Source organism: Nannobrachium achirus (genome assembly GCF_963921795.1).
Source record: "Nannobrachium achirus genome assembly, chromosome: 21".
Classification (NCBI taxonomy): domain Eukaryota; kingdom Metazoa; phylum Chordata; class Actinopteri; order Myctophiformes; family Myctophidae; genus Nannobrachium; species Nannobrachium achirus.
In genome coordinates this window covers 34,348,648-34,362,844 of record NC_137828.1, presented here as the reverse complement: position 1 = coordinate 34,362,844, position 14,197 = coordinate 34,348,648, and the positions used below count along the sequence as shown (strand labels likewise).

The window sequence follows — 14,197 nt, the reverse complement described above, 5'->3', positions numbered from 1 at the left end:
TCGGGAAACACTTTACTTTACAAACCTATATAAGAGACACAGTGGATGAATGTGTGTTTGAATCTATGGTAGGCCTGTCGAATCTATGGTAGGCCTGTATTCGGCATTTTGAAGACACTGTGTTGTCAAGTTTAACTAATACAGCTAAATGGCAAATGTGACCTGTTTTAGGCCATCATTTAATCGCCAATATGGCCATAAATAATATTCTGTTATAGCCAACGCCGCATAAATAGAAAGTGATTTTATTGTACAGTTTTCTTATAGGCTAACATACTGTAACCTAACTTTGTTATAACCTCTGCCTCTGGCATGAAACACAATCAATACACTCCTTCTTGAAACGTTTATTTTAGCAGACTTTACACCGAACCTAACCCTTTCAGCTTTCACGAACTTCCACGTTTCAGTCTGACAAATCACAAAAAGAAAATAAGCCAAACCTGGACAAATGTTGTTAGTCATGCTTTGCTTCCTGTATAGGCTACAGAATATAGCATCACAAGAAATGAAATGTCAACTTGGTCCATTGATGGAGTTGTAAATAGGCCTATATTTCCTCAGGCTTTGCATATTAAAATAAAGATCCCGAAAATGAACGGTGCTGCTGCATGTGTGCCATTTATCCTACCTCTGGAATGCTTCAAAAGTGCCCGCTTCGAGAAACGACATCAAAGCGACCCAAAGACAAACTTCGGCAGGCTGCAGATTTTGCCTCCTGCTCTGCAATGTAGAACAGTTTCTGCCCAGGTCCTCCAGATAATCTTTATAAAGAGGCGCGTCTGTCGAGGGAAGGTGCGCACAGACGTCCCGGACCGGTCCGCGCACACGGGGCTCACCTCACCTGTGCGTCAAAGTCTCAGGAGCCCTTAATTTATGGGACGCACAAAGGGGCAGACAAGCCCTTCACTCCTCCAGAGTAATTAATCACAAGCTGCTTGCAGTGGAAGGGACTGCGCTTTCCCCTTTCCTTACTTATTTCTGTCTGACTCTGAGGGGAGCAGAGAGACTCGTTTTCAACGCCAGAGGCAGGACCTTTTTTTTTCCCTGCCTTTATAATTTCTGATATGTGGTAGCTCACTCCAATTGGTTATGAACCTGAGCCGATATTCTTTAATTATAAGCATATCAAATAGTAGAAAAGGGAAGACATTTTGTCAAAGTAATGCTATAGGCTATACCACTAAGTAACAAAAGTCTTCCAACAGTGCATGCAGATAGTTATGAAATTGCTACTTGCAATAGACCATATAAAGACAGACATGAGTAAGTTGATATGCAAAACATTTGACTAATTGCAAGGGTGTCTTGAATTGCAAGCTCATTGGAACAGCTAATAAATAAACTTGAACACTGCAATCAACAGGCAGGCATTGAGGAAATTCTTGCAAGACTCATAAATTAATCACTCTGATTTCTAGGGCTCCAAACGGAGATGTCGGCAAATTAATGAAAGGAATTATTCATAACATGTAGTATATCCTTGGACTGTTCTTAATAAACATTGTTTTTGTAAGGATGGAGTAACAGTATTGCTTGGGGCCACTAATTATGAGGCGAAGCAAAGAAGGTTAAGTAAGCTTGGTTCCCTAATTACCCCACATCTTTCAGGGGTTACACACCCACGTGGCTCTTAAAAACCCCTTTCAAACATGGTCACAGTGACAATAAATACTTTGGGGCATTCCTACAGATACTGTCCACAAGATAAGCCCGAGTAATCCGTCACACTAATACCGTGATGGAGAAAGGTAATTTTATTTTAAGTGAACTATCAAAATGAACCTACAGTAGTGACAGACCATTCCTATGGCATAATTAAATTAAGAAGTGCAATGTATGCCTTTAAATAATAAATACTAAGTGGAAACGTGACTAAGATGTCTGATTGGACAGTACAATATTCTTAATTTACTGTGGTAGGACAAGAGGAAAAGAGAAATCTAAAATGTTTGAAAATGATTGAAACACAACTAAACAATGTCCATCCATAGAAAATAAAATAGTAAAAAGGAAACATGTTTATTTCACTCTCTAGTACAGAAACCAAACTACAATAGGCTATACACATCTTGTAACAGAAAAAGCCGAAAAGGTTCCTCTTCAAACAGCTCGTGCCAACTAAAGAATTCAATGTAAATATGTTTAAATGCAATGCCGACATTATAAACATTCTGATATTGAGTATACAAGAAATAAAGCAGCATTGAGAATGTCTGTATTGTGTTCTTTTCAGTGGATGTGCTGATGTAGAGTGGCAGCATTGGTGGTGTGTAGGGGGCAGTTGTGAAGTATCACAGGTCTCTTTGCGTGTTATGTGTACGTGTTAACAGGAGTAGCGTGTCTATCTCAAGGAGTAACATGTCAGTGGATGCGTGATGCGTCCGCCATGTTGTTGAGCTGTGCTGCACTCATAGGGAGGTTCGGTGCCCTGAAACAGAGAATGTATTTATTTATGCACAATAGGCATTAGATCAGATTATCAGAAACCGTCAACAAACTTCCCCCTAGTTAGTTGCCTAACTACAGTGTAGCCTAACAGAGATTTGGTCTTTAACAAAACATGAGAAATTTGGTCTTTAACAAAACATGAGATTTAAGAATTGTTAGCTGCATTGAATTATGACTATAATAATTGTAATATTGTAATAAACTGTGGAGCTAGTTGGGGAAATAAAATGTAAACAGCCGAAATTAATTGATAAAAAGCAAGCTATTGTCAAGCAAGAGGAAAACATTATTTAACAAGAATTCAAAAGGAAACACTTCCAAGTAAAACACATTTACAATATATATTTCACTAATATATGTTATGGATGTTCTCTAAAAGAGTCACAATATTTCATATTTGTTTGTCAGATGTGATATTTCTTGCCTTGCCTTTTGACAAGAATGTTACAAATTGTCTCATATTTTTAAAATGGTTAATTTCCTTCACAGCAAGATCTGGAGATTTAAACGAACCCTTATGGGTAAAAGTAGACCTTTATGGGCCAATCTTTACACTCTCACAGTTAACTTTACACAGATTTTACTGTGTTGGATACAAATAATAGACATGCGTGTACTGAGTCAATATCAAGCACTGAATTCACTAACAGATTACAGTCAGTAAAAGAATGGAAGCGGTATAGAAAATCGGTACCTCCTTGCTTCACTGCCCAATTCTGAGGGGTCCGAGTGGACTTTGACGCAGGCTCTGCGAAAGTGTACTGGTTTCCTCTTGTGCAGCACGTTAGAGCTGTAGCTGTGACCAGGATGTAGATTCTCAGCCATGTTAAAGTCAACTAGAATATAAACAAAGCCAAAGCAAAACAGACATGTGAGTTCAATGCACACTTTCACACACACCCATTTAGTTATGCATGCATGTTTCAAACAGTATACAAACCCACCTAGCATGATGGCAGCAGGAAACAGATGTGTTTGCAAATGAAATTGCTATGAGTATTTTTAACAAGTTGATACACAATTCAAATAACGGTTTCTTCTAGCGGCCTGCATATTTCAATGAAAAATTATACCACGTTACTGAGGTGTTGATATTGCCATAACAAATAGAAAAGAAATTTGTATTAATACACTACGGTGGAATACTTGAGCCTAATCAGGAAGACATGAAAAAAAAAAAAAAAACACACAAAAGATGTGTAATAAAAGGCAGAGAAATGGCAATGATCTCTTCCAAACATCATTCATCATAAGAGCTAACATCTTATCACAGGCGTTCAGTTTTTACCTGATAAAGGATAAGCGATAAACTGCTGGTTGATGTTTCCTAGCTCCTTTGGTTTCTTCTTAGACTCTTTTGATGCTTTCCAGTTTATAAGGAATTGTCTGGATAAGTCATTAATTTGCTTTCCATCAAGATACTCTGTAAAATTGTAAGAATTTGCACGCGCGCACGCGCACACACACACACACACACACACACACACACACACACACACACACACACACACACACACACACACACACACACACACACACCATCATCATCATCATCATCATCATCATCATCATCATCATCATCAGTCTGCCTAATTCTGCCAATAAAATCACAGTGTACAATATAGTGGTAGGTTATTTTAATGTATAGACCTATAGTATATCACGCAATACTGAGTAGGGTGAGAGGGTAAGAGTCCATTCAGTGTTACAGTGTTTGTACAATATCTCACCAAGTCTTTTGCACACAGTTACCAGGCGGTCTCTGTACTTGTGTCTTTGACAGACAGGATTTCCACTAAGATCCATTCGATGTAGCTCAGGCCAGTGGCTGCACACGTCCTCTAACTCCTAATAATACAACAAAAAGACTTCAATGAACATGTGTGCCCAGACTGCCCACAGAATATTCAATTATTTATTACTGGCCAGTACTATTGTTGGGGAAGGGTAATTTCTTTCTTAGAATGGGATGTGTATAGTCATGCATAGATTATGAATGTACAGTACATATTTCCTTAAACACAATGTATAAGACAATGCTAATATGAAATATAAAGGCTGATGGAAAATGCATAAACAACACGCCAGTCTGTTTTAATAAACAGTGTCGCCGGTGTCGTGTAACTACAGCGTTTTCCCCGGGGCAGTGTGTGCTGGCTCCTCCAGCCAGTTGCCTGCAGTTGTATGTTTATCTAAAGGCCCATTAATCCAAGCCTGGAAATATGAATACTCTCTGGACACGCTCTGATTGTTCATTGCCTTCCTGTCTTGGCCAAAGCGCTTCCACTTTTCCAGCTCGCGCCGCAATCAGTTCAGAGGGGACCCCTGAGTGCCGCGCGCTCCCAGGCTTTGATAAATGATCGTGTCAGGGCCGTCACTCAGAAGGGCCTCACTGAAGAGCAGCCCAGCGCCAAATTGCCCCCCACGCGGAGGCGTGGAGAGCAGCATGGGCTGGATACGCACTGGGCTCTTTCGGTCAGGGGCGTCACAAGGGGGGGAAAAGTGGGACTGAGTTACAAGGACCCAAGGTGGAGGGGCCTTCAATATATTTGCCAGACCCATGAAATGGGTAGGCCTACATAAGCAAATGTCGGTCTGTCCGGGTTTTCTATATAAAGGGTATATATGATGATGACATGATGATGACATGCCTACAAAAGGCATGATGTCATAAATGATGATGACAGACAGGGGGTCTGGCACAACCAGGTTGACCTGGTCTAGTTTACTTAAGCTATTGAAAAATAGCAGATTTACAAGCTCACAGTGCGGCACCAAGTCTTTGAATATATGTATTTTTTAAGCGAACATTTGTAACTCAAATTTTGCTTCTAGGGGGGGGGTCCCTGGAACTAAATATGGGGGTCCTTGACATTAAAACGTTTGAGCACCACTGACATAGAAATACAGGTATAGGTTTTTCAAAAAACCTCAGAAGGATTTGAAATATTCAAAGACAATTTTTCAAACATCTAATCTACAAGCTCGCAGCGTGGCACTGTGAGCTTGTATATCTGCTATTTTTCAATAGTTAAAGCACAAAATAATGCGTTCCCAGTCTAAATGGGTTAAACCCCCTCCCCCTCTGAAGAACATTCATGGGGGGCCCGCAGTGAATCCTTGTACCCAGGGCCCAGAAGTTGGTGCGACACCCCTGCTTTCAGCTCTCTGGGCTGGACTAATGATGAGCCAGTTATGAACCTGTATTTGACCAGTGCTTCGATTCCACTGTCCTCTCTGCCCCGCACAGGGCTAACGGCCTCCGAAGATACTCCCCATTTGTCACCCTGGCTGACTGCCTGTCATAATCTATTTTAAAAATCCATAATGTTTCCTCTGGATTCTGACCAAATTGTGCGCAAGGAGGGATTGATCCTTTGGGGGGCTGTCTTTGCAGGATCGATAATGGCAGTCGGGTTGTATAAATTATAGGAGATATCTGCTAAAGATGAGAGGTCTCTCTGACACGTGTACAGCAATTACCTGCACAAAGTCTCTCAGTAGAATACCGCTGGTATTGTGTTAAGGGAGCAGTCTTAAATGTGAATTGAATAAAAGAGTGCCTACATTGTGCTGTCCTACCGTGACATGCCAGCCAGAATGAAGGTGATGATTAAAGTCAGTAAAAACTAAAGGCATCTAGATTTTCAGCTAATACATCCATTCGGGGGGGGGTGTCCTGCCATAAGAGTCTCAAAAACCAACAGTAGGTCATTTTTCAAGGTCAACACAGCGAGTAGAAACCATATCTCTGCTTCAGATGAATCTCCCATAAAGTTCAGTGTTGGTGGTGTTGAGTATCAAATGCAGGACTCAGAGAGGGAGAGGAAAAATCAGCCTCGTAAGGAAGGAGAGAAACTTGCGCTTGTTTAAAGCTGTCAGCGAGGAAGGTCCCAGGGGACTGGCCCGCTGATTTGTTGAATAATTCTGACCCTGTGCAAGGCTTGGAGACTGGGAACCTATGGCAGGATTTGCAGGATTTGGTTCTTTAGCACCCTATTCTCCATATCATTTCACACATCACTGCAGAGAGCCATGGCACTATGTTAATGTTAACCTGATCAGCTAATAGAGAGTGTGTTGATTTTAATGTGCCGTGTCACGAATACTTGCTGTGATGTGATACTGTTTCCCTTTTTGATTGCACAGCATGCACACAATTTCTACTTCTGCCATGCATGAAGAGACCAAAGACCTCTTTAAGGACCTTTGATTTCACAGGAGTAGCATTTAGTAGTGTAAACAATACCTAGATTGATTAGATTTTTTTTTCTTAATTTACCTCCACATCATGCAATTTATTGTCAGCAGCAAAGAGTTGTTTCAGTTCCTTCAACACGACCAGGTCCCTGATGTCATCAATGTCATTGTTGTTAATATTCAAGACGCATAGGGAACTCTGCAAGAGGAAACATTATGCTCGTCATCATCATGGTCAATATCAGATTTATTTGTAAATAAAAAATATAATAAACTAGAAGCAGTGCTCTTCCGAGCACAGGTCTCCACCAGGTCAGGTAGGTCCTGGTGGCGCTAAATGTGAAAAGGGTGCCATGTCTTCTTTGGCCTTTAACGGCAATGTGACCCTGCATGCATGACTTGAGGCATTTTGTTCCAAAAATGTGTTTGGAAAAAGTCAACCTGCTGGTGGTGCTATAACAGGCCAATGTGAAAAGAGTGGAATTTGTTCCTTGACCTGGTGGGAATGTGCGTGTAGAATTTCTCTGTAATCACAAGCTGCGTTCATGATTTAAGTGATTTAGTTCAAAATGGACCAATCCTGCAAACTTTGGAAGCCAATGTTAGCCAATTAGGTGGAATATGAAATATCGGACAGATCTGTCTTGATCACATGACTATAGAGATACTGTGTAGTGATTTGCATGATTTTTAGATAAACTCTCAAGGAATAATAGGAAAAAATGTGTTTTACATAAGTTGGCCTCCTGGTGGCGCTATAAAAGGCAGATATGAAAAAAGCAGGGCAAAGGTTTTTCCTTGGCCTCTAGGGAGTGCACATACAAAGTTGTACACTGATTAGTGGAGTTATAGGTAAAAACACGAATCTGCCTGTTATAGCGCCACCATGAGGCTGATTTGAAAATATTTAAGTGGCATTTATTCCTCTGGCTATTGGGAATGGGCATGCACAATTTCACCAAAATCGCACGCTGCGTTCATGATTTCAGGCATTTTATTCAAAACTGACCAATCCTGCTAACTTTGGAAGCCAGTTTTAGCCAATCAGGATGGAATATGGAAAATCGGACAGATCCATGTCGATCACATGACTGTAGAGACACTGTCTACCGATTTGCGTGATTTTTGGACAAAGTCTGTATGAGTACTGGCAATAGTTAGTTTTGCAAAAAAAATGACTCCTGGTGGCGCTAGAACAGGTCCATGTGAAAAAATGTGGGGCAGAGGTTCTGAATTGGTATCCAGGGAGTGTGTGTGCACAGTTTGGCAGCGACCGGGACCACGGCGCCGGAGATTAGCTCGTAACAGACGGACGGACGGACGCACGGACGGAGGCGAAAACATACTCTCCCCCATGCCTTCGGCTGGTGGAGACAATAATAAATATATGTAATAATACGACTGAGCATAAAAGAGTGAAAAGGAAGGGCTATTTCCTCTAAAAGAATGAAAATCACTAGTGACATAATGACATTGAACATATTTTTGAAACACAAACATTTAGGCGCAATGATTTACTTATTTTCAAAGCTTTATCAGAGCATTTCTATGAGAAGAAGCTAGTTCTTAGCAGAGTGTACTAACTAAACCTGCAAAGAACAGTATACTACTGTACACGTATGTATTCTCTTGTATTTTGTTCTTTGTGTGATAGGCTACCGTGTACTATTTCCCCCCTTTTCATTCATCTGCATTAATAATAAACTGTATATTATGATAAGTCAGAATTACGATGAAATACTCGTCTCGTTTCAAAATACGATTACACAGTAGATGCAGCTCCTGCTAGATATCCATTTTGGCTCTCAGTTCTGAAACGGCACATGTACAGTATAGTATGCTGGAACCTTTTTACATTTACACAGCAATTTCTTTAATTATCTAAATAAACAAGTAGCTGAGACTTTTTGGTTTGTTTACTCACGGCCTGGGCAGTAAACTAAGTAACTGATTTGTCAGGGCAGAGAGAGAGAGAGACAGAGCTCTCTTTGACATCATCAAACCCAGCACAACACTGCTTTTACATGGGATCACTGACCTCTGAGTAATATGAGATCTTTTACACTGGGTGTGATAAGGCTTCCATATCATCACTGTCAGGCAGAAACCTCGTAACCTTGTATTTCATAAATGAATCTAGGGCAGGGGTCTTCAACGTTCTCAGGCCAAGGACCCCTTAGCTGAGAGAGAGATGAAGCAGGGACCACCAGATTCCATATAGTTTCATCTTTTGACAACCCAATCGTCAGTGTATTTTGGATTCATGTCAATTTGTTTGTTATTAGATATTTAACCACTTGAACCGTCAATACTTGACCAATAAACTTGACCTTTCACTCTGTACTCAGTGTGCTCTTTTTTCCCCTCTACACCAAACCTCTTTGCCGAAAATAGCCGATCTACAAGATCACAACATGCTGTATCACATTAGCCTCGCAAGCCATCCCGAGTTACGTCATCACCAATGTGCTTCCTTTCTCGGTCTGGTGTCCCTCCCATAGAGTCTCTTTATGAGAAATAGGTTTCTCAATTTCCAATCAAAAGGCTGCATTTCGAGCGAACCCGCCTCACACCGCTCCTGATTGGTCGAGCGGCTGCTACAGCTCTCGCATTTTGACAACAAACATGGCGGACCCCATGTCCGATGCGAGTTCACAAATCGCAAATAAAAGCTGCATTAAGCGAAGTTTTATCTGAAATCAACGGCATCTCATAACTTAAAAACGAACAACAGTTTGCACCTTTGGAATTTCTGTCTGGAAAAGACGTATTTGATGTTCTCCCGACGATGTTTTGATGCGCTGATGACTACTGACTGGACCTGTCAGTCAAAGTGAGTAACTACGTCATTGCGTAATGCATTGTCTACGGAGGACTCCCAGACTCTCCCCTGGGAGAGTCTGGCTGTTGCGAGGCTAGTATCACATAGCACTGTGAACTTGTAGATTTATTTTCACAATAAAAAAGGGAAATGTATTTTTTTAAAGATTTTTTGTCTGCAATGATAAGGCCAAAATACAGATACCAGGTTGAAAGAGGTCAAGTCTCCCACTCTGTGGACTTTATAAATATTGAACCAATGAAAAGTATTAATAAGAGATTGTGACTAAATAATAACAAAACTGGCAGCTTTGGAACACAGGTTAACACAGCAACGATACTGGGATTGCCACACAGCCTAATGTAGTAAAGCATAGAACATGTGGATATACCCTACATTTAGGTGTGAATATTATATTTGAAAATGGTCACACATGCCTTACTGAATAAGAAAAAATAAATGTAAATGAGAAAAGTTTACAAGGTTATTTTGTGAGGGTGGATGGACCATGGGGTTTCATGTTCAATGTTTCACTCCATGCTGGAAGTGGGTCAGATGAGAAAGTGTAAATGTGGGTCTCACAGCGAGGGAGAGGAGGGTTCTGGGGTCGAAGAGCAGCTTCTCCCCTGGAGACAGTTTCTGATTCTCCACGTGAAGCTCCTTAAGTTCACTAAGCCGCTCCAAGCCCTCCACCACTGTAATGCTGTTTCCACCAAGATACCTGCCAGTGTACACACACACACACGCACACGCACACGCACAGGCACACGCACACACACACACACACACACACACACACACAGTCACACACGCATCAGTTCAGTGGTGGAAAAAGTATCATTTGTTTTTACTTGAGTAAAAGTATCAATACTGCAATGTAGAAGTACTCTGTTACAATAAAATTCTGGAATTCAAAATGTACTTTGAGTAAAAGTTCGAAAGTATTGGTATCAATATGTACTTAAGAATGTCCCATTTTAAGTTTTCAAATATATAAAAATCTTTTGAAAATAGCAGATCTAAAAGCTCACCATGCCATTGACGAATTGTGAGCTTGTAGATCAGCTATTTTCAAATGGCCGAAAAAGAGAGCTGGGTAATGTATGTTTTAGTAAGTAACTAGTAACTAAGGTTCAATTAATTGTAGTGGAGTTAAAGTACAATATTTGCCTCTGAGATGTAGTGGAGTATAAGTAAGTATTGGAAATACTCAAGGACAGTACATATACCTCAGAAGTGTACTTAAGTAAATGCTTACTTTACACTTTACACCACTGTGTGTAATTTCATGTGATGACCACAGCAAAAGGGAACAACTGTACAGGTTAATCTACTCACAGTTTGGAGAGTTTCTGTAGGTTGGAGAGGTTCTCTATGTGAGCGACGTTGTTGTTCTGCATGTACAGGTGTGTGAGGTTGGAGGCGAAGTCGAGGTTGCAGATGTGCGTGATTTGATTGTCGTACAGGTAGAGGACTGTGAGGTTTCGGCACACAGAGAGATCGTCCTACGAAAGAGGAAACAATAACACATTGCTTTTTGTCTCTCTTGTGAATCGCAATTATACCTCAGAAGTGATGCGCAAAAGCATGAGGAATGCAGGGGAATGAGGCACTGGTGTTTCTGTGGTGCAAAAAGGATCTTGACCAACTTCTTACAATGTCCTCAATGTTCTTGTTGGAGAAGTTGAGGTGTGTGAGTCTCCTGAGGTGCTGTGAGAGGGAGTGGCTCGTCTTCTTTCTGAAGTGGTTGCTAGATTTAGCAATCAGATCCAGGGTGAGACGCACCATGGCGGCTCGTCACACACACTGCCTCAATAGAGGATGCTATTCACCGTCAACAGAGCGTTCAGGCCAGAGCATTTACTGGAGTAGTCTGTTGTTATGGAGAAAAATAGACATTTGAACTGAAATACACACAAGGAGTGAAATATGTTTCTCAGCCATGGAAAATTATCCCAAGAGCAAGAGAAACAGCCTCAAGAAATAGTCATATTTTCTTCACTAAAACATTTTCAATCACAAGAATAATGGAAAAGATGAGTCATGTACAGAACTTCGAAATGGATATGCTGTCAGTCTGGAGTTATAGGGATAATTGATGGCAAAAACCGTTATGTTTGACTAAGTAGATATAAGGGGCCAAAGGTTGGATGACCACTCAATTTGTGGTAATTAGAGCAGTCTATTCCCCAGACAGAATGAGCAGAACTACCAGCACCTCTCCCATCTCCTCACTCATGGGGTTTGTTTATTAGCCTGACATGACATTGAGACATCAAACGGGCATCTAATCTTTACTCTCAAAAACAGACATCATCCCATCCCATCCCATATCTACTCTCTCTCTCTCTCTCTCTCTCTCTCTCTCTCTCTCTCTCTCTCTCTCTCTCTGTGTGTGTGTGTGTGTGTGTGTGTGTGTGTGTGTGTGTGTGTGTGTGTGTGTGTGTGTGAGAGAGAGAGAGAGAGAGAGAGAGAGAGAGAGAGAGAGAGAGAGAGAGATGACAGCAGGTCTTTGCTACACTTGATCTGAGGTCTTGAGGCCGAGGCCGGCTGACAAGAGGCTCGGATCAATAACGTTGGGGCCAGCCTTGCAGAATTGGACCATAGTCTGACCTCTCTCGGGGGCAGCTGGCCAACACTTCATCATTGTCAAAGCGAGGATGACACCACTCACTGGGCAAATACACACACGTAGAGTAAAATACTAGTACGAATACAGCTGGACTGGATATTGAAAAGCGCATTAATAGAAGATGATCGCTAATATTATTCTAGCAAAAGCTAACGGTGGGTAAGGGTTAGCTAAACTTAACTCTAAAACAGCCTGGCTTTGATCGCTAAAAGAATTATTAAGTAAACTTACCTCTTCAAGTCGACGCGACGGTTTCCTTATTTACAAAAAAGGGGATATTGTTAAAAACATGCCTGCAGTTGATAGTCAGAAATGGGCCATGAACTGCAAGTCTACACTTGACTGGATTGTTTGAAAGGGAGGGATCAGATGGTTACTATGGAGACGGTACTACGGCATGGAGTTAAATATGAGGGACACTTTAGATTAGAACGTCCAGTAAATTTGTGTTGAAAATGTCGCCTATTTATTAGGATCTTGGATCTATAAATGGAACCAAAATGTTTATTTTTTTGTCATAGAGTTGGAACAGTATTTAACAAAGCTGAGCAGACTGCTAAAGTCAACTCTTTGTATTAATCGTAAAATGATGATGGGAGCTTCCGAGCTTGCTTGGTGATCAAATTGATGGCACGGGATGGTGTTTTTCCTTTCAGTCCGAGTGTATCAAAGGGTGCGTTCGGAAATGCGCACCGGACTGCGCGGGCGTTTATCGTGGGCTTGCCCAGGCCTTAACACTCGCTTACGGCCTGGGCATAAATATAACGATTGCATCGCGGGCACTCGCGCCTACGGCGCTCGGGCGCGAAGAGCAGGACCAAGGTCCGCTGGCCATCGCGCCGCTTGCAATGTCGTGGACAATAACTGTGACATCTAACCATAAAACGAGCGCTCTACCACACCCGGTGCGCATTTACGAACGCACCCTTTGATACACTCTGACTGAATCACCAGCAGAAAACACTCTCTCTTGATGGCACAGCATTAAACCTAGCTCCTTTCGGAACCCCTCACTCCACTGCTACGCAGCTGCGTAGCAGTGGAGTGGGGGGTTTCGAAAGGAGCTACATTAAACCTGTCTATGCTGTTTATGTCTTAAATGTCTTGAATGACGAATTGCTCCAAGACCCTTGGGGCCTTTTTGTGTTATCATTTTAGCAATTGTAAAATTGTAGCCTACAGTAGGCCTACTTGCAAACTGTTAACGTGTTCACTCAATCAACCAATCAATCAATCATGAAGTCTACAGGATTTATTTTAATCTGGTAGAAACAGAGATGCTCGAATTGCTTAGGTATCAATTAAATTCCATTTACTTTCACTTTAAGACCCAATGTCATTTCTAATGCCACCATAGACTAGACCATTTAAGTTGATCCTATAGGCCTAATAAATGCTATTCATGAATAATTGGTGATGTTTGAGACAACAGGACAACCAAGAGACTGCAATGCAATCCTAAATAGATTTAGATCAGTACTAGGCTCTCTGAATGTATGTGAAGCCTGTATCTACAAAAGCATAACAGTGAATAATACCTGTAGGTCTATGTAGTTAAGAGTCTTAACTACGGTACATAGAGTCATTACATTAAGTATAAATAAATGGATGCTTGTGGGCTGATACAATTTCCCTACAGATAAGAATATTCACTCCTGAGTCAGGCCACTAAAATGTAGAAAAGCCAGACTCTGAAACTCAAAGCGCACACTCTTGTAAACCTGAAGGGATGAAATGTGATACCATGTTTATCAGTTTTTCTCACTACATGTTCAATGTTGTCTATACTACTGCAGCCAGGACCACATTGCTCCAAGTAACAATGCGTATCATTTGTAGTAACATGCCAAGATCACAGCTCACTTCTACAAGTGACCCTTACATTGTAACATTATGTCAAGACCCGGGTTTCCTGTGAGTGAGTGACTTGTTGACTCCACTTATGCATGCAGGAGCACTTGGCGGGGAGGAAATGTTGAGTGTAGAGCCCCCCGCCCCCCTTCTCCTTACTCTGAGTCTGAACCCTCTTGCTTTCTGATAGGGGTAACCCCTTCACTACACCATGCTTGCTCTAATTATTTTGAGAACCAAAG

General features: G+C 41.4%; 1 protein-coding gene across 1 annotated transcript; it reads right to left on the bottom strand.

The window, feature by feature from the left end:
• Positions 1-2,364: 2,364 nt before the first annotated feature.
• ppp1r42 (protein phosphatase 1, regulatory subunit 42) lies at positions 2,365-11,260 on the bottom strand (the record flags this gene model as incomplete). The annotated part of the gene is made up of 8 exons (XM_080751735.1): positions 2,365-2,431; positions 3,146-3,287; positions 3,740-3,874; positions 4,182-4,299; positions 6,734-6,850; positions 10,055-10,193; positions 10,811-10,977; positions 11,129-11,260. 8 exons carry the CDS (start codon positions 11,258-11,260, stop codon positions 2,365-2,367), a joined length of 1,017 nt encoding a protein of 338 aa, XP_080607861.1.
• Between the last annotated feature and the right edge of the window lie 2,937 nt (positions 11,261-14,197).